The following is a 20,413-nucleotide window of genomic DNA, read 5'->3' as shown; positions in this document are numbered from 1 at the left end:
GGCTGCTTTCACTAATTCTTATAAACTCTCCCAACAACAACAACAAATCAAACCCTGAAGACCAGAAAAGATTTCAGTGCCTTTTCCCACTAACTAACTTGCAAAACAACAACTAAGTAAACCACCCAGGGAATGCGTGCACCCCTTGCCTGCAGCTCCAGGAATCGCTGAATGCTCCCCTGGAACAGCTCGGGAAGAAGGTAGGGGAGGGTAGGTGGGGGTAAGGGGGAGAGATCAGCCAAAGGGCTTGTAAGAATGCATATAAGCCTAACCAATGGACACAGACATCAGGGGGGTGAGGGCATGAGCGGGGTGGGTGGGGCAATGGGGGATAAGGATACATATGCAATACCTCAATCAGTAAAGAAAGAAAAGAACCATCAAAGCCTCCACATGTTCAGGGAGAAATGCAGTTGTGTGTGTTCAGCCATACACACACACACACACACACACACACACACACACACACACATGCTCCACACACACATGCTCCACACACAGCTCAGAGGTGAGGCTGTGGGACACACCTGTGGGATTCTCTGGGGCCAAGGCCATGTCCACCTGGGTCTTCTTTGCAGCCTAACCCTAAGAGTTCATCTCGCAGCGCAGGCCACCCCCTCGTGGCCGTGTCTGGTGGTGCTGCAGTGGTAGCTATCCTCTTTTCAGCAGAAGAGCCTGGAGTCCTGAGGAAGCGGGGTCCCTCTGCTGGCTGAGCTCGGGTAGTGCCACTGCTGTCCCTCTCATGCCCCTGACGCCAAGCCCTGGGCAGGCAGGCACACAGAAACAGGTTTGGCAGGCGGGGTCAGGCAAGGGAAACATGGGCAGAAGAAGCCCAACCACTTTTTCCACTTCCTTCCTGTAGCTAGGAAGGGCTCCTCCTTCATTCTCCTCTCCATTGCCTTCCTTATTCCACAGAGGGGAGGAGGAGGGAAGGACTCTAGCAGAAGCAGACAGAGGTGTGACAGATACCACCCGCTCTGGTCCGAGTGTCTGGTGATGGAAGAGCTCAGTCAGCCCCATCACCTTTCTCCCCACAGCAATCCCCTCTGCTCATGTGCACAAGAACTCAGCGAGGGAAGGAGACGGGGTCTCCTAAAGCCACAGTTTAAAGTGATGAAGGGGTCAAGGTAGCAAGGCGGAGGGGCAGGAACCAGGCAGAACTCCTAGCGGTCAGTGGGAAGAACTTGGATTTAATGGGATGAAGGGTAAGAGGGCCCAGAAGCCAAACAGACCTCCCATCCCACCCACCAGTCCTCACCCAGCTTCCCCAGCCCACCTTAAAAGGGATGCTGTGGATACTAGCAGCTCACACCTGCTTAGCCACCCCTGGGGCAGGGAAGTTGGAATGAGAGGCACCCAGCTCAGAAGGTGGATTCCAAAATGCCCCTTTGTCTTATCTACCCTAGGTAGGAGACAGAAGCACAGAGGGACTGCTCCTGCCCTCCCCTTCTGCAGCTGTCCCCACAGCCAGGCCCATAGGCACTGTCCACGGGCCTGCCCCCTAGCAGTGGGACTCTAGTTCTGTGAGTCTGAGAAGTGATGTCCTGGGTGTGGCAGGGGCAGAGGGTCCTGCTTGGTTCCGCTGGGTCAGTTCCTCAGCTGGGCACACGAGCTGGTGAATTCTCTGGAAGGAGAGTGGAGGTGGCTGCCTTGAGGTGGAGTCGGGGAGGGGGTAGCAGGTCTCCAGTTGCCCTCATCACCAATGCCTCCCTGCTCCCCATACACAATCATGCCCTCCAGGTGCTGCCCTATAATCACAGCCTGTGTATTGGAGGCATCCAGTCTCTTTCTGAGACTTTTAAGCACTCACTCCATCACGCCCCGGTCCCCACACCAGGCCCCCAGTGCACCAGCATCTACCCTGGCAGGCAGCCATCTACCATCATCCACTAGGGTTTCTCTCCCTCTGACTGCCCTCCTCCCCACTCACTTCCTACCTCTCTGAAGGAGCCCTTGAGGGTGCTGAGTTTGTAGAAGCTCCAGGCAGGAATACAGACCATGGAGGACAGAGCCAGGAGCCAGCCCAGGGCATCCCCCCACCAGGGGTATGTGTACTTCTTGTTGTACGTCAGCGGGGTGTACTTGATCAAGGAGAAGAGGAAGGTGGCCTGAGGGTGAGATCAGAAGAGAAAGGGGCTGGGAAGCAGGGATCTGTGCCCTCTGCGCCCCTGGAGGAACTGGCAGAGATCACACTCCAGCCTGGATTTTCCTTCAGACTCATCTGGGCCAATCAGCCTCCATCCACACTCTGCTCAGAATCCACATACCCCCAGTGGGTGTTTCCCGGTCACCTACCCTGTCCCTCCAGGGCTCCTGTGCCCATGGGCACCTCTAAACATGATTGGCTCCCAATTAAGACATGACAGTGTGCCTGCTGCTGCTTTCAGTTGTTTAAGTCTCCTGCACCATCTGGTGAAGCTCTGCATACCTCGAGGATAGAGGGTAGGCCCCACTTAGATCCTGAATATAGTGCGTGCTGGGGAGTGGCTGACTCAGATGGATAAACCGGAGGAAGCAGGTGGTTCATGGCTCAGACTCTAGAGCCCAGCACCTAGGCTTGAAGCCTAGCCCTCGGCCACTTTTTAGCTCGGGGACATTACTAAATCCCTTTGGCTTCAGTTTCTCTGTCAAATAAATATAATAGCAGTTCTTACTTTGTGGGGTCCTTGTGAGGATTAAATAGGTTAAGATATATAAAGCACTCTGTGCCCAGCACAAGGTACGTGCTCTATAACTTTTGCTTATTATTGCTGTGGTTCTCAGTATTATCATGAGTGGCCCAATGCACTTGGGTTTCCATCCTGCCTGCAACATAACACTCACATTGTGTTGCTGGTCACACAGTCTGACAGCTCTGGACCTCAGTTTATGCTTCTGCTGTCATTGTCTAAAATCCAACAGGAGGATGGATGAAAATCTAAAATGATTCTCGATGCCCACAGAGAAGCCCCTTCTTGGACTAACAGCCTACCTAGCCTCCTGCTATCATCTCTCTATCCCTTCGTCCGGCTTCCCTCCCTGAAGGTTATCTTACGGTGCACACAGCTGGTGTGAGGAAGAGCCAACAATATTTGATAAGAGGCCAAGGCCTGTACCCAATCATATCTTCAATGTTGTCATAGAAGCGCCCAGCTCCTACAATGTAGAGAAGGAAAGAAGGGAGAGAAAGGACATTCTTCAGCATCCAAAGTACCAAGATGGGCAAGGACCGCTGCACAGGAGATATCGTGGTTGTCTTCACAGATCCCTGCTGGAGGAAAGCTCTTCCCTGGGATTCAGAGGCAATAACTTTCTGATGGTTAAGTCTGTTACAGGCTGAAAAGGCTTGGATAGGACAGGATATGGGCCCATCTGAAATGGTTTCGGTGCAGCCATAACCAGAAGGGTAGGCAAGGTAACCTCTGGAGGGCCCTTCTAATGGTAGCAACTTACGGTTCTTGAGATTTTTGAGGTTGGGTAGAGGAGGGGTCCAAAGAAAAGGTGGGTGTGAGCAGTGGGCACCTCTCTTTTGTCTAAGGGCCTTGGCTGGGGTAGAGGTGAATACTGGGTTAGGGAGAGTCACTCACCATAGACCCAAGCCACACAGAGGGACTCAAAGATGGCCACGAACAGGAGGCACATGCCACTGGCTGCGTAGTTGTCAAAGAGCTGAAACACATACATACCGCCCTGCCAGGGAGGAGATAAAAAACAGAATTTATTCAGAGGAAACAGACAGACTTAGCCCCTCGCCATCCAGCTTCACACCCTCGGGGCACAGAACAGAGTTGGTGGGGATCACAGAAGACAGATATTAAAAGAGAATGTAGTTTGTACGCTGTAAGGCACTAGGTAGGTAAGAAACAATAATTATTTCTTATTATTGTTTTTAGACGGATGAGAGATGAAAAAGACAGCTATTATTAGATTGTCCCCGAGAACATTTTGGGATTGACCCAAACGTCCAAGACATAATGTGCACTTTTTTTTGGCACAGATCAGGGTAGGGGCTGGCATTGGTATTACCAGGCTGACAAGCCCCATCGCCTTCCTTCTCCTTTGAGACGTCACACAGAATATCACCCATTCCCAGGGCGACCTTTCTCCCCTTGAAGTTTATCCCCAGAACTTGGTGCAGCCGCCTGGGAAATTATGAAAACTTGTTGGACAGGCAGTTTTTCCTAATCCAAGACTACCCTTTCCACACCTCTTAGTTTAACATGGAGCCAGATTACTCCTCACCCATTCCCCAGAAGTAGGTGGTCAGTGCCCAAAGGCCAGAGGAGGGACTTGCCTACTTTGTGCTTCCTGTGGTTGGGAAAGGAGAGTCCCAGTGCCCTGAAGCCACAGCAGCCTGCTTCACCGAACAGGTGGCAGCTGCCACCTTTGCTTCACATCTTCGCCCTGTCCCCACCTCCAAGCCTCCCAGAGCCTCACCTCTGTGACCATAACCAGCCCAACAAGGAAGGAGATGACAGACACTCCAAGGATGAGGACCTCCCTCCGGTTCTTCTTGCGGAACACACGGGGGTACAAGTCCACCAGCGCCGTCACCAGGCTCTCTACGCACACAAACTGGCTGGGCTGGCCTGGATGTTTGGGTGAGAGAAAGAGGGCTCCCAAAATAAGCTCCAGCAACTAGCTCTGGCTCAGCCCAGCCAGGCTCTCTGACTCGGGTCTCCAGAGCAATCCTTGCATAATTAGGTCTAGACCAGTGGTTCTCAACCTTCCTAATGCCGCAGCCCTTTAATACAGTTCCTCATGTTGTGGTGACCCCCAATTTCATTGTTACAAATTGAACATAATTAAAGCATAGTGATCAATCACAAAAACAATATGTAATTATATATGTGTTTTCCGGTGGTCTTAGGCGACCCCTGTGAAAGGGTCATTCGACCCCCAAAGGGGTCGCGACCCACAGGTTGAGAATCACTGCTCTAGACGTACCCTTCAAGCTCCTCTTGGTCCCTGGAAGGGCATCCACGTCTGACATTCACCAAGTCCCCAACTGTTTTAAGGTCCATCATGGCATCAAGCTCAAACGCATGCCTCTGCTCCCCCTGGCCTAGCCCACCCACACCGATTCATCTCTCAGCCTCTGAGTAGCTGCCTCTTGATACCTGGCTATCCAGTCCCAGGAGGATGATCATGAAGAAGAAGCAGCAGGCCCAGAGAGGAGAAAAGGGCAGCATCACCACAGCCCGGGGGTAGGCGATGAAAGCCAGGCCAGGGCCTGCAGCAGGAAGCAGAGGAACAGAACCCAGTGCCTGGGCCAGCTTCAGTGTGGCACCATGGAATACCTGGAGCCAGAGGAAACTTCACCCCAAAGTTACTATCACCACCACCATCCTCAACCAGGAGAAACCACCCAAACCTCTACCTGGTCCCCAAATTTTCAAGGCAGCACTCATTGTATTCTCGTTGGCAGGAATAGAACCTAGAGGCTGTGTGTATAAAGGGTTTTGGAAAAGAGAAAGGGGTATATCACTTGCATTTCTGTAAGTTCTATCCCAAATCGTCCAGACTCACTCTCCAGATCTATTGCCCCAAACCAGAGGTTGTAGAAGAACTCAGGGACTAGGCAGGCTGTGTGGGTAAAATAAGGGAGCGGCAGGGTCTGATGAGGCCTGGAGCCCTCATGTTCCCCCATCAACTAAGGCAACTGCTGTGTTCTTTCTATAGAGGAGATGGTTCCAAAGAGAATTCCCCCAAGACTAGACTGCACCTGGGGCCACCAGTTGCCCCCCACCCTTTCCCTGGGCCTTTACTGTCACCCTACAAGCAGTGAACTGGCATTATTTCCAGAATATCGTTGACATTCAATCTCTCAAATAAATTAGTGTTCCTCTCAGCTGGCTTAAATAGCAGGAACAGAGTCATATGCCAGCACTTGGATTCATTTGTAGGAAGCTTCCTTTGAAAAACAAAAGGGTGTGAACCTGTGACCTTCAACAGTCCTTTACCTCTTGAAGCCCCGCTCCCCACACTGGTGAGCAGGGGGGTGGTACTAGCACCTGCCTCCCAGCTTCCCACCCCATGGCACAGGCAGGATGCTTTGCACAGTGCCTGGCATATAGTAAGTGCTTAATAAAAGTGAAATGTTATCACTTTTTTAAAAAGATGTGTTACTGGTTTGTTTTTTGTTTTGTGTTTTTAGAGAGAGAAAGGGAGAGGGAACGAGAGAGAAACATCAATGTGAGAGCAAAACATGGATCAGCTGTCTCCTGCATGCCCCTTACTGGGGATTGAGCCGGCAACCCAGGCAGGCGTCCTGTCGGGAATCAAACCGACAACCTTTCGGTGCATGGAATGATGCCCAACCAACTGAACTACATTGGCCAGGGCAAAATATTATCACTTTTAATAAGAGTCAGTGATGTTAGTTGCCCAGTGCTTGGCACTATGTATGACAAGGGTGTGCTTGTGAATGCTATGATAAAAAAAATAATTGTCTTGCTACAGAGTATAAGTGGATGATCTTCAAGAATAGGGGAAGAGCAAAAGAAACATTTAGAGCTTACCCAGATAGGAAACCAGTCCTTGATTTTATTTAAAAGAAGCAATAAGAAGACTGCATAGTGGGAAAGCATTCACTTGAAAAAGGAAGACACTCTATGAGCCAATATAAACTTACCTCTGGGGTTTTAAAGTGAACAAGTCAAGGTGAAGAACGGTATATATCGTGTGCTATCAATTCATTTTTTTTACCCCCTTTTAGGGGGTAAAAAGTAGCAATAGCAATATGTCCCTATGTGTGAATGCGTGTGCATGTATATATGGGGATGTGCTTTTCTCATACACCTAAGCTATTTCTGTAGGGATAAACATGAAGCTGATAACACTGGTGGCCTAATAACATTGGGATGGGAAGAAAAATATCACTATATACCCATTAACCCTTTGAAGCCATAATTGCTGTTTTTAAGTCCTCCCCCAGGTCTTCCTGAGAGACCCACTGAAAGGTGACCAGAGCTCACCTACGTGAAGGCGACAGTAGAAACGCCTCAGGAACCCAGTTGGCGAAGGTTCAAAGCTCACAGAATCCACAGCTTCAGGCCTCCCCAGCACTCACCTGACTCAGCCACCTCGGAGATGGGCACCCCCTGCTCTTGGGACATGAAGCCCAGGATGGAGAAGATGGCAAACCCAGCCACAAAGCTGGTGCCACTGTTGAGGAAGCAGAGGGCCATGCAGTCCCTGTGAGCGAGATGGGGGTGGGGGGCGGGGGGACAGGTAGGTCAGAAAGAGCTGCAGTGTCTCAGGCCTTCGGGCTCCCAGGGGAGCCCGGCCCGCCCAGCAGACAGGCCGGAGGGGCTGCCTGGCGGAATGACGATGAGCATTCCAGGAACCATGCTGCTCCCCCAACCCCACTGGCTTAGACTTGGCATAAAGCAAGGCCATCCCAAAAGAATGAGGCTCTGAGGAAGTAAAATATTAATCGAAAAATTACAAATTACCACACAGCCTCCCTTCCCCAACACATTGTCACCACACCTTTAGGACACCATCACTGACACAATTCAGTGCGCCGTGCTAACGCCCAGGATGCAGGCCTGGGTAGTTCCAAGCAACCAATGATTCTTAGTCACCTAAATCTGAATCTGAAATTTTATGCTATTTGGGGCTGATATTAAAATTGACTTAAATTCCCTGATATGAGCTAGGTATGAAAAGGAAACCATGAGGAGGGGACACTAGCTGGGGCAGGGGTGAAGGAGGGTGGGTAAGGAATCCGTGTTTGCCAGGGCTCCCATACACAGCAGGACAGGCGGAGGCCCCACTGCATGGCATGACTACTTACTCCTCAGGCTCACTGGCATCCTGAGCCCCATGACCCCTCATTAGCCGGGGTCCAGGCAGGGCCCTGCTGCGTTCCCCTGCCAACCATTTGCCTAGGCTGCAGTTGGCCCCTTTCAGCAACTGGTAGCCCTGGAGTATTGGAAAGTGGGGTGAAGGGTGGGGGTGGGCGAATCCATGAAATCACCCCTGACCCAGCACGGCCGGAGGCACAGTGGGATGTGGGTTTGTGGCTCAGGCCCACTCCCCAGTCACCTGTAGCAGTTGTTGTGGTACTTGTTGTAGCTGCTCAGGGCTGTCAGGCACCCTACACAGATGGCGAAGGAGAAGAAGATCTGGGTGCCCGCGTCCATCCACACCTACACAGGGAAAAGGCAAGAAAGCTGCACCCCAGGGAACCAGGGCATCTGGGCTCCGTGGGAGCACACGGACCATGGCTGAGCCAGGCACTGGCTAGGGATGACGAGAATCCTGCCCTCAGCCTGTGCAGGCCCAGCTGCGACCCTGCAACCCCAATGGGCTCTACTTCCTGAGCCCCTAGATGGGGTTTCTTGTGCGCTACCACGATGGCATCGGCTTTAGGCATTCGAAGAAGACAGAAGGACCATGGTGGAGAGGGTGAGCGAGTGGGAGGTGCCCTGGAACTAAGCGAGGTATGGCACCAGGTTTCTATCAAAGAAACAAAGTCCTGGTTCTGCCTCCACCATCTCCTGTCCTGGGCTCTCCTGGAGGTGTGACCAGAGACAGGATCTCTGAGCTAATGGTCCGTAATATCAGTGCTACGTGGGATGAAGCTTTTCCCCTCGTGCCCCCAAACCCTCGGTCTGAAAAGCAGGAATAGTAATCCTCAGCTCACCAGAAAGTCAAGAGGATGAACAGAAATGCATCTGCAAAGGGCTTTGTTCTCCTTGGGGGGGAAGAGCTCTCCAGCTAACACAGGGTATGTTGTTGTCACTGTTGTCTCAGCTGCTGACCCAGCCTGCGCGTGTTATGATTTAGGTCTAACAGCTAGAATAACATCCCAAAGAGAAAGCACATCAAGGCAAACAGGACCAGGCAACCCTGCAGATTGGCAGGAGGTGGAGTCCTGGGGCGACAGATCCTCCCAGGCGCCTGCCTCCTGCCTTCGGAGGATGTGAGCTCTACAGGGGAACACCAAGCTCTGGAAGCCAGCAGTTGTCCCAGCATCTCTGTGTTCCAGTTTGACTGTTGTCTGGCTCTACCCCAGTAGCCCCCACACACGTGCCCAATTTCCTTTCACTGTATCAGGTTCCCAATGCCCCCACACACCCAAGCCTCAGCTTCATTCTGTCCAAAGCTCCTACGGCCCTTACCTGTCCTCCCTGCCTCCCTAACATCGCCACCACCCTAACCTCCGCTGCTCTCTCTTGTCACACCCACCCACCAAAGTGCCATTTTGTTGGGCATGATAGTGGGTCCCAGGGACCCGCTGGCAAGCTGACTACATCAGAATCACATTGATTCCTCAACCAGCATCCCCAGTGGAGACACTGAGTCCCTAGGGCTAAAGGAGAACCCAGATCTGTATCGTGTCCAAAGCTTCCTGGGTGATCCTACTGAGCAGTCCGATGTGGAAATCACTGCCCTGCAGCCCCCAGGCTGGCATCAGAGATGCATCCTGGCATTCACTCCTCTTGTTATGTTTCCCTTTCTGCAGGAATGGGAAAAGAGCAGGGAAAGGTGGTGAAGGCAAGTGGGGAATATCTAGCCTCCTCTCCCCCTGCTCACTGTGGCTCCCATCCCCAAGGAGTTCTGTGAGGCAGAAGCTGCCACCAAGGAACAGGGCTCAGAGGCGGACCCAGAAGGGCCGCTACCAAGGAATAGTCTGGAGGGTGGAAACACTGGGGGACTTTTTTGAACATGAGAGACATTATAATGGGAAGGAGAGGGGTCATCAGGATTTACTTCTAAAGCAAAAGAAGGGTTAGGGTAAGAATGGAAAGAAAGAACCTGCACACAAGAATGGGTGTTTACAAAATTCAGTTTGATGACAAAAGTTTGAGATTTTTGTTTGTTTTAATCCTCACATGAGGATATGTTTATTGATTTTAGAGAGAGGAAGGGGGAGGGAGAGAGAAAGAGATGAGATAGAAACATTGATCAATGTGTCCTATATGCCCCCAACCGGGATCAAACCCAAAACCTGGGTATGTCCTCTGACCTGGAATGGAACCCGCAACCTTTCGGTGTACAGGACAACGCTCCACCCAAGTGAGCCACCCAGCCAGGGATGAGGAGATGTTTTAAATCATTTTTTCTTTTAAAACTCTGCCCCCCAGACACTGTAAGGTGGTCAACTCACTGACCTCTGGTCTGAAGGAAAACTCACTGACCTCTGGTCTGAAGGTCACCCTGTCCTGCCTCCCTTTTGCTCACTCAGTTGGTTATGAGCAGCACTGAGCTTGTACAGCATGGATTTACCCCGAGGTCAGAGATGCGGGATAGGGAGCGATGCCTCTCTGCCTGGGGGCTCCCGCTGTCATGAGATCAGGTGATCTTTCATAACAGGCCATCCGGCCTAGGAGCTTTGCTCCGTGTGCCTTGCAGCCACGGGGTGAGAGGGACCCACACATTGCTAGGGAAACTGCCTGGTGCCCACAGAGATGTCTGTGGCTGCCCTTGTGCTGGCAGGGGTACAAATCCTGTGCTTATAAAGTTTTGTAAACTTGGGCTTGGGAAGAAAAATTGTGACTTGGCAGTTTACCTCACCCTGAGGGGGACAGACTAAGGCCGAGTTGGGAGGAGAGGTTATTGAGAACAGAGGAGAATGCAGCAGGGGGCTGCGCGTTCAGAGTGCGAGGTCAGATATGATGCCTCTGACTAAGGCCCCCTCACTGGGAGCTTGGCAAGCCCAGCTCTATGCACAGCTGCTGCCTGACAAGCCTGCTGGGATAGGAGGAAGGAATGGGGTCAGAAGAAGGGCTGAAGGAACCAGCAGAGCAAGCTGTTCTGTTCCCACTGCAGGCGGCCCACTCCCAGCCTGTGCCAGGAGCCCTGGTTTCTGGAACAAAGCTCCAATGTGTCTCTGGCTGGGGCAGGAGACGAACCAAGAATGAAACAAGTGTGAGAGACCCTTGGGGGAGTGTGGGCAGAAACGAGTTCTCTGGGGGCACCAAGGAAGAGAGAGTGAGCTCTGGGAGGTACAGAAAAGATGTTTTCAACTTGGAGCCCAACCCCAAGGATTTTATACTTACTATTTTTAGGAAGGCAATAGTGTGTAATGGAAAAAGCCTGGGTTTTGGAGTCAAAATGAGCTGGGATAATTTACTAACTCTATTAACTACTAGCTGTATGATCTTAGGCAAGTCACTTAACCCCTCTGAACCTTACTTTTCTCATCGGGAAAATGGCAATAATAATAAATTAAATAATGTATGTAAAATGTCTAAGATAAATATGAGTTCCCTATCCCACCTTCTGGAATAATAAAAAAATAGCCACTAAAACTCTCAAATAATTACTATTCTTGGAAAAATGAATATCATGGTGATTAATACAGCAGACTCCAAAAAACTACTTGGTGTAAAACCCATGCTCCCGCACATGCTAGTTTTGTGATTTGGAATAAATTTCTTCAGGTTTATAAGCTTTGGTGTCTTCATCTGTAAAGTGAGGCTAACACCAAACTCCCAGGGTTAGTGGGACGATTCCACTGAGTCACACACTCAGTAAAGTGCCTGGCAAATAATAAACACATAATCGAGATGTCAGCTATTGCTGGTTTGTTGTTGGGCTGCATATTTTTAAAAAGCAACCACCTTTCAGTGATGATGAGGTCCCATGGATTTATTAGCAATTACTAAGCAATTCATGAATCAGGCAGTGTGCCCCGTAGCAACTAAAAGGGCACTCCGGCCGAAACTAGTTTGGTTGTGTGGATGGAGCATCGGCCTGCGGACTGAAGGGTCCCAGTCAAGGGCATGTGCCTGGGTTGCAGACACATCCCCAGGGGGGGATGTGCAGGAGGCAGCTGATCGATGTTTCTATCTCATCGATGTTTCTGACTCTCTATCTCTCTCCCTTCCTCTCTGTAAAAAATCAATAAAATATATTTTTTAAAAAAATAAATAAATAAAAGGGCACTCCGATGGGCTTGTACAAAATAAAAGGTTCCCATAGGAAGAAGGGCAGGGGAAGGAATCAGTCAGCAAAAGAAATGGGCCAGGATGTCTTTTTTGGTGAAAGGTTTTTACCTCGCAGATTGCCTCTTTCTTCTACAGAAATTACCTCATTGGTCTTGACCAGAAAATCCCAGACAGGTTGATCAAGATTATGTTTCTAAGAGAGTTTGAAACTGCAAATAGATATTTAATCTAGGTTTGGTATCATGGGATTTTAGCACAAGTGACACCATTTTGGGCCTGTGGTTTTCTCTTTAATAGTGGTTTTGGCCCTAGCTGGTTTGGCTCAGTGGATAGAGCATGGGCCTGCAGACTGGAGGGTCCTGGGTTCAATTCCAGTCAAGGGCACATGCTTGGGTGGCGGGCTCAATCCTCAGTAGGGGGTGTGCAGGAGGCAGCTGATCAATGATTCTCATCATTGATGTTTCTATCTCTCCCTCTCCCTTTCTCTCTGAAATCAATAAAAATTAGGAAAAAAATTAGTGGTTTTTGCTTGTTGCTTTTCTTATTAAAGTGAAAAATCATAAAGGTACTTTATTGAAGAAACACAAGAGGACTTTCTTGGAAATAGGTTGTGCTTGCAGAGAGAGAACTGGAGGGTAAATGTGTTCTCACAGGGTCTCTAAAGAACTCGGCAGTGAGTGTTTGGGATGCCTATGTCAGTGAATGAAGATAGTTACTTGTTGTCTGTCTTCTAAACACATATTAATGACTCTGCTTCCACATAACTGCCTCTTAGAAACAACTTCGCCTGTCTTCTATTTGCACCTCCGTATCTGCTCTCCACCCTTTTCCTGCTGTTGTGCCAGGGAAAGCTGCCCTGTCCAATTGTACCAATGGACTCCCTCGCCTCCTTTCTGTCTCCATGGGTTCAGGCAGTGGGAAGTATCTGCAGGAGACTGGAGGCCAGGAGATTTCCCCTCCAGTCATTATCCATCTTGTGGATCATTTGTCCTTGGATAGGGTTCTCATTAGCCTGGAGGAACAAGTGACTTGGTTCAAAACCCTGTCATCAAGGCAGCGGGGTTGGGAGAGCCAGTTAGCAATAGGAATGTGAAAAGCCTTCATCCCTTGAGCAGGTTTCCTTCTCTTTTCCCAATGGTTAAGAAAAAGAAACAAGGTGGTGTCACCTGCCCCACCTCCCACTCCATAAAGAGCCAAAACGTAATTGCAGTTTTCAGCTCCTCCCAGAAAGGTGACCTTAAGCCAGACTGGTTTAGAGTTATCTGCCCTCTGTAGACCCCAACTACCCCTTCCTACACAAAGGTGACCCTGCCAGAAACAACCCTCTTTTCTTTTGCTAATAACGTGTCTGCCCACAAAAACCTTCCAGTTTGTACATCTTCTTGGGCCACCCTTCTGTTTACTAGATGGGATGACACCCAATTCATAAATCTTAACTTTAAAAAAATATTTTTTTTCAATTAAGTTGACAAACATTATTATATTTGTTTCAGGTGTATATGAGGTCCCATTGATTTCAATGTACGATATCAATTTTTAAAAGACTCAATGGTTCCAACCTCCTCCCTAAATAAATCCTTCATTAGAATCATTTAGCAGAGATTTAAAAGGTTCAACAAAGGCTCTTTGGACACCCTACCCCCCAGCCCATGCCCTTACCCTGCCCTTAACAGAGGACAGTAGGACCGACAAAAGGAAAGAAACAAGTGCCCAGATAAAGCACACACTGCACCAGCGGCCGTTCCTCATGGGACGGAGACAAGCCCTGGGGAGCACCAGGGCAGGCAGCAACCCCCCTGCACACAAAGCCTGGCAGGAAAAGAGGGAACCAGATGACCCAGCACTGTCTCTGCCTGGCTCCCCACTCCCACGCCAGAGCTCATGGGAGAGATGTCTTTGGTCTTTGTGTTGGCTAGCAGGAATTTGTACCTTTCTCAAGTGCCAGGCAAATGCCAGTTGGAATTATCACACTTCCTGGGGAATGCCAACTACATTCAATTAGTGCTCTGGCAGGGCATCCACCCTGCAGGGGTTGCTCTGCTCGCAGACAACAAGGGCCTCACTTCAGCATGGGGCCAGGACCAGGCAGCTAACAAGGCAGGCAGTTCGAAAGCTCAGGGCCAAGCCAGGCCCTTGAAACTTCATGCCTCCTGCACAGCCTGTGCTGGCTGGGGGTGGAAAGGTGGTATCCTGGAGAGCGGATTTAAAAGAGGTCTTATTCCCTCTAGTAACCCAGACACAGAACGATGGCCTTATTAACGCTCAGCGTTTAAAGCTATCTGGTCCACCTTCTTTATGTTTGCTGCACACACACACACACACACACACACACAAATGGGGACTTTGCCTTCAAGAGATTATAACGTATGTGGAATTTTTATCATTCAGACCTGGATTCCAGGTGCAGGTGCAAGGACAGAAAATTCTTTAAGCTCTTCAGGCCTTCATTTCCTTATCTATAAAATAAGGGTACCTCGCTGACCTGCCGTGAGGATTAGCTGAAATAATGCATGTAAACCTCTTAATGCCAGAGACACTGTAAGCACTCAACAGTGTTTAGCGGTAAATCGCTGATCAGGACAAACAAGGCACTGATCACAGAAGCCATAAATCAGTCCCAGAAATGCTGGACCCTCTCTCCTTTTTCTCCCTCAGCCCACCTGCCTATCTCCTGGCCCGAACATGTTCCCTCCTTCCCAGCCTGACCTCCAAACAAGGTGGGATTTGTGGCTCAGCTGCTCCAGAACCTCAATGGCTCCCTCCGCTCTGCTGCCCAGACCTGCCTGCTGCCTACTCTCCATCACAGCCCTTTGGTTCCAGATAAGCCATAGGGCTTATGAGTCACAAAATAAAAGTGCATTTTGTTTGGCCTGCCGCTTGCTGTGTGACCTTGGGCCCCTTTTGCTCATCTGTGCAACGAGGAGTTTGCACTGCATGACCTCTGGAGCCCTTTCAGCTCCAATGGCCATGACTCTACAGTTTGTGGCTAAAGCCGACTGCAACCCTGCGCCCCACTGGAGATGACGCAGCAGCCATCTGTGGCGCTGTTGTGACTAAGACGTGGGAGAGGCGAGGGAGGAGCTCGTGTCCCACCAGCAGACCATGGAGAAATACCCAGAGCGGGAGGCTACTCGACTCCATGGGGATGTTCCTGACTGCGGAGCCCCTGGCAGCCCTGGTAGGATTCACGATGGAAGAACTCATAACTCTGCCAGGCGGCTGGGAGGCTGGAAATAACTGAGCTTCTGTATCACTCCAAATTCCGCGCAAGGGGGAGCCACTGCCTCTGCGTGAACTGAGTCGCCCGGATGGGCTGTGGAGGCGAGTGCCACTCCTTTTCTCTTGCTCCCTCCCAGCAATTTCAGTGACTGCGCTGGTGCCTCGCTATTTAAAATGTTTGAACCACCACCCACTTGTTCATCCTCAGGGTCCCTGTCTTGCGCACAGAGCCTCCAGCACGGAGGGAGGCTGTCAAACTTGTGCGCATGCTCCTGGGGGAAGGCGGGCACTGAGCTGGTAGCACATCTCAGGGTTCTGGGGGAGCTCCCCCACACCCCGCCCTCCACAAATGGCAGCCAGACAGGAGATAAGAAACCCACCAGAGGCAGCGGCTTCTTACTTCAGGCCCCGCTTTACAAACCCCTCCGGTCAGCAAGCAGCACCGCCCCCTCCCTGTGAGGGCCCGGAGGAGGCTGGCTGAGGGGAGGGCAGGGGCGGGGCCTCTTAATGACCGACAGGCAACTCAACACCCGCCCAGCTGGGAACTGGGCCTAGAGATGGGCCGTCTGACAGAGGGAGGGAGTCAGAGGGGGCTGATGGAGGGTTAGGAAGGAGAGAAGCTAGGCGTGAAATAAGATGGCCAAGAGGAAAAGTACACAAAGGGGATGGGGGTAGATAGGGTACAGCCCGTGAGCAAAGGTTGTAAGTGACATATTTGTCACTCCTGAAAAATATTACTAGGGCCTCAGGCCCCCCTGGCTTCCCTGGCAGCTGTGAGCCAAGGAGGGGGACCACACTCAGCTGCCAACAGATGCCTGCGATCTTCTGGCCCATGGTGGATGCTTTAGGGTTGGGCCAGGAGCAGGGCTGGCCCACAGAGCACAGGGAAGGTCTGTAGCTCCAGCACCTCCAGAGCCACAGGACAACCCATGTCTGTGGCTTCTTACCTGGGGATCCCACAGACGTGTGAGGTTTGGATACAGGTAAAACTGAATCCCTTGGGCTGCCCCAGGCAGTGTCACCCCTCGAATTAACAGGACCACCAGCATGAGGTAAGGAAATGTGGCTGTGAAGTACACCACCTGGCCAAGGGGCAGATGAGAGATAAGAAACCTGTGAGTAGGAGAGAGGGGGCTGGAGGCCCAGCAATGAAACTGCAGGCAGGAGCTCCCCAGCTACAGAAGAGGTCAGAGGAGTTCCCCATCTGCTCCTACCCTCTCACCTCAGTTCCACCTCCCCTAACTGTGAGCCCAAACCTCTCCTCTCCCCTCTCCTGCCTAAAGCACTCACCCTCCTTCAACACATACCCAATAAATATTTGTTGAGTGTCTGAGTGAACTTAGGCATTCTCCCAACGGGCATGTTGGAATTATGTCGAGGGATGTCAGGTATGAAAAGGTCTGTAACACATGATCCCTGTCCTCACAGAGCTTACAAGCTTAGTGCAACCAGATTAGGAAGAATGCCTTGTCAGAGGCCTCCAAGGCAGGAGTCTGGAGAACTCAGAATGCCCTTCTAATTCCTACACACCCTAGGGCAAACAGTTCCCCCAGCTTCTTAGGTTGATTTGGAATCATGTTGAGATTAATGATCTTAATGGAATTCCTTTTCCAAAGAAATGTTGAGCTAGGGAGCCATGAACTATGTTCTATTTGCAATATGCCTGCATATGTGGTATATTCCAAGGTCAAATTCTTCTGGAAGTGTCCTCCCCGACCCACCCACCCTCTCTCTCTTCCATTTAATTTCCCCAAAGAGCAGAAGGATTTGGGATTGAACTCAGGAGAGGCATAGAATCAAAGGGCAAGACATACAAATCTTGGTTGGGTCATTCCCTCCCATCCCTGACTAAGCTACAACTTAGGAAACTCTTGGGTAACTGAACCCCCAGTGAAGGCAGGGAGTCCTGGGATGGGAGGGCCAGGAGCTCTCTAACACGGACCTTGCCCGTGGACTTGACCCCCTTCCAGATGCAGAAGTAGCAGATGACCCAGGCAAGCAAGAGGCATATGGCTAGTTCCCAGCGCAGGGCCCCCAGGTGCTGGATGCCATCAGAGATCTTCAGGACCCGCCTCCTGGGGAGAGAAGGTTGAGCCAGGCTCCACTTTGCTGCCAGCCTCCATTTCGTGGCCCTTGCATCTCAGGCAGTGGAGCCATGCCTCCCAGCTCTTGTCCAAAGGCTTGTCAGCTCTTGTCACCTGAATCCATGAGGCTCTCCTTTGCCCAGAGATGGGGGTAGATAGAAAGTGAGGCAAATATAAACTGCTCCCAGGTAAGTTTGCTCTGGGAGGCTGAGTATCAATTTAACTGGGAGAAGGAGGTGCAAAGACATTTTCTCAACCAGGACTACAGGATGTTTTGATATGAGGAATTATGCCCTATCAGTGGTTCTCCACCTTCTGGCCCTTTAAATACAGTTCCTCATGTTTTGACCCAACCATAAAATTATTTTCATTGCTACTTCATAACTGTAATGTTGCTACTGTTATAAATCGTAATGTAAATATCTGATATGCAGGATGGTCTTAGGTGACCCTGTGAAAGGGTCGTTGGACCGCCAAAGGGGTTGCGACCCACAGGTTGAGAACCGCTGCCCTAGATGAATGGCAGTATTGGGGAAGGGGAGTTAAGAGACAATACACATGCAGCTGGAGAGAGGAGGGTAGTTAAGGGTGTGGACACACATGGGTGTGCACTAGCTAACAGGGGGGTGGACATGTGGGAGAGGAAAGGCAGGAGAGCTGCAAAATTCTCGTCTCTGAAACCTGTTCTGCACTAACCACAAATATGGACACAACAGAAAAAAGCCGCTGACGTGACAGGGCCACCAACGAAGGAGATAGAAAATCTTGCCTTGTAGTCCACTGGGAGTCACTACTGGCTGAGCCCATCCCCGTGACCTTCTTCCAAACACACAGCCCACAGTGGGGGATAAAAAACGGGCCTCACTTACTCCCAGAACTCGATGACAGGAGAGGTGGCATTCTCAGAGGTCACATTCAGGGAGCCATTGGTCCTCTGGAACTCCACACAGTGTTCTACTCATGGGTCCCAGAGAAGGAAGCAAGAGAAAAATCATTAACCGGTATTTGGGGTGAAATTTCAGGAGAATGGAAGTGAGGTATCTGGAAGGAACTGGGCTGAACTTGTCTATACGAAACATCCTTAAACACGTAACCTCGACAAGCCCACGCCACCCTCTCCCACATGCTTTTACTTGTCAGTTTCTAAATGTTTGGGTGCATATTCTTACTAAAGCGTGATCAGATGGCATCAGGAAAGACACACTTCAAAGTACGCAAATACTCCCAGGTAAGTGTTGTGTGTAAAGTCAAAACCTTTGAAGAATACTAAGAAGGCTTCTAGGGACGTTACGCATCCAAGTCGCTAAAGAGCACGGGGACAGGTGCAAGAAAGCTCTGGCTGGAACCTTGGCCCTCTCTCCCAGCCTCACATCCCTCATCTCCCAAATGACATGTGAACATCCCTTTGTAGGACCGACAGGGAATCAAATGAAAACATGTCAGTAAAGTACTCAATAAGCAGTAGCTCTTAGTTATTTGTCCATAATTTTGGAGTTTCACAAAGCATGTCTACAGTATTTTTTCCATTTTGTTAGTACAGTAATCTTCAAAAATAATAAGACAGATAGTGTTTTCCCATCGTACACATGAAGAAAGGGAGTCTGCTTAGAAATAGCCTGTCTTAGCTTGTAAATGACTGAGGGCTAGAATCCAGCGCAGTGAGCTGTGTATGTTCTATCTTCAAAATACCTAGAATCTGACCTTTCTCATTATCACCACTGCCACCACCCTGCCGCAGGTCACCACCATCTCATGCCTCCCCACTCCAGCCTGTACTCTTGCCTCCCTAATCAAATCTCCATACAGCAGTCAGAGTGACACTGTTAAAATGTAAGTCATGTTTTATGTCACGCCCCAGTTATGTCACGCCCCAGTTCAAAACTCTCCAACAGGTTTCCTATCCCACTCAGAGAAAAAAGTCAAACCTCTATAATCACCTCCAAGGCCCTATTTAATCTATCCATCACCTCTGGCCTCACCTCCCACTGCTGCTACTCACCTGCCCCAGCTACACCACCCCTGTTTCTCCCTGGGTGCTGTTGGCACTGATGCCCCAGGGCCTTTGACTGGGAGTCCTTGCCACCTCTGTCTGTCTCCTGTTGTCTCAGTGGCTCACTCCCCATCTTCCTTGGAGCATTACTCCTGTCATCTTCTCCGTAAAGCCTTCACTGATGACCCATTTAAAATTACACCCCCACCCCTAAAATTCCTAAAACCTCCTCCCTGTTTTATTTTTCTCCACAGGCCTTCTCACATGATAACTATTATTTCTCATTTATTTTCTGTATGGTCTGTCTGTCTCCTGTCACTAGGATGACAATTCCATGCAGGCAGGGACCTTCGTTTTCATATGTTACCACATCCTCGGTTCTTAGAACAGAGTTGGAGCTCAATAATATCTGTTGGATGGCAATGCCAGTCGGCACTGTTTTCACTAGACATGTCACTTTCCTTGAAGCTTCAGCACACCAAGCATTTCACCACGCAGGACAGGCCGTCCTGCACTATTCAAGATGCCCGGCTCGGAGTAAAACCAGACTCGCCAGGAGAAACGTCCAAAATGTCAGGGAGCAAGAGACTTGGGTGTTGCATTTGTCTCAGAATTGTCTCAGAGAGACCCCACCCCCAATCAAACTAAAGGCAGGCTTAAAGCAAAAGTCCTAGGCCACCAAAGAGTCACACAATTTTACAAGAGGAACTCCACTGAGATCTGGATAAAGTCACCATCTGACAAGCTGGTTGTCAAGGGTATTTCAGTGCACATAGATGGAAGGGAGGAAGGAAAGAAGGCAGGGAGGAAGGTAGGAGGGAGGGAAGGAGGGAGGGAGGAAGGGTAGGAGGGAGGAAGGGAGGGAGGGAAAATATATCACATAAAGAAAATATTAGAATATAACATATTTTTAAAACTTGATTCATTCAGCAAATATTTTTAGTGCTTGTAATGTAGCTAGCACTGTGATAGGCACAAAGGCCATAGAGATAAAGACATCTTTTCTGCCTTCAGACCTTTGGGAAAACCAGACCAACAAACAGATGAAAAGCGTGTAGGAGCCACAGCAGGGCCAGGGGTCAGTGCAGGTACTGCCAAGAGCCTAATGCACCTGAGGGTGGCAGGGGAAGTGCCTCCAAGATTTGACTTTTCACTCAAAATTAGTGGAATGGAGGTGGTGGCAAAGCTTGGCAAGGGAATACCTGAAAAGGGAGCATAAGGTTTGAGGGCAAGAGGGG

At 50.2% G+C, this 20,413-nt stretch overlaps 1 protein-coding gene across 2 annotated transcripts in view; it reads right to left on the bottom strand.

Annotated features, from left to right (window-relative positions):
• Nucleotides 1-1,170: 1,170 nt before the first annotated feature.
• Nucleotides 1,171-20,413, bottom strand: part of SLC6A13 (solute carrier family 6 (neurotransmitter transporter), member 13) — a 44,130-nt gene continuing 24,887 nt past the window's right edge. For both annotated transcript variants that reach the window (XM_006771307.2, XM_006771308.2), the window contains exons 5-15: nt 18,055-18,139; nt 17,044-17,176; nt 16,049-16,183; nt 8,032-8,135; nt 7,052-7,176; nt 5,100-5,212; nt 4,417-4,554; nt 3,567-3,669; nt 3,035-3,135; nt 1,938-2,108; nt 1,171-1,624 (exon numbers count right to left, since the gene is read on the bottom strand). In XM_006771307.2, the coding sequence (XP_006771370.1) occupies nt 1,502-1,624; nt 1,938-2,108; nt 3,035-3,135; nt 3,567-3,669; nt 4,417-4,554; nt 5,100-5,212; nt 7,052-7,176; nt 8,032-8,135; nt 16,049-16,183; nt 17,044-17,176; nt 18,055-18,139 (1,331 nt within the window). In that variant the 3' untranslated portion in view covers nt 1,171-1,501. The remainder of the gene's footprint in view (nt 1,625-1,937; nt 2,109-3,034; nt 3,136-3,566; nt 3,670-4,416; nt 4,555-5,099; nt 5,213-7,051; nt 7,177-8,031; nt 8,136-16,048; nt 16,184-17,043; nt 17,177-18,054; nt 18,140-20,413) is intronic.

Source organism: Myotis davidii, unplaced genomic scaffold (genome assembly GCF_000327345.1).
Source record: "Myotis davidii unplaced genomic scaffold, ASM32734v1 scaffold944, whole genome shotgun sequence".
NCBI classification, from domain to species: Eukaryota; Metazoa; Chordata; class Mammalia; order Chiroptera; family Vespertilionidae; genus Myotis; species Myotis davidii.
This window is presented reverse-complemented; position numbering and strand designations above follow the sequence as displayed.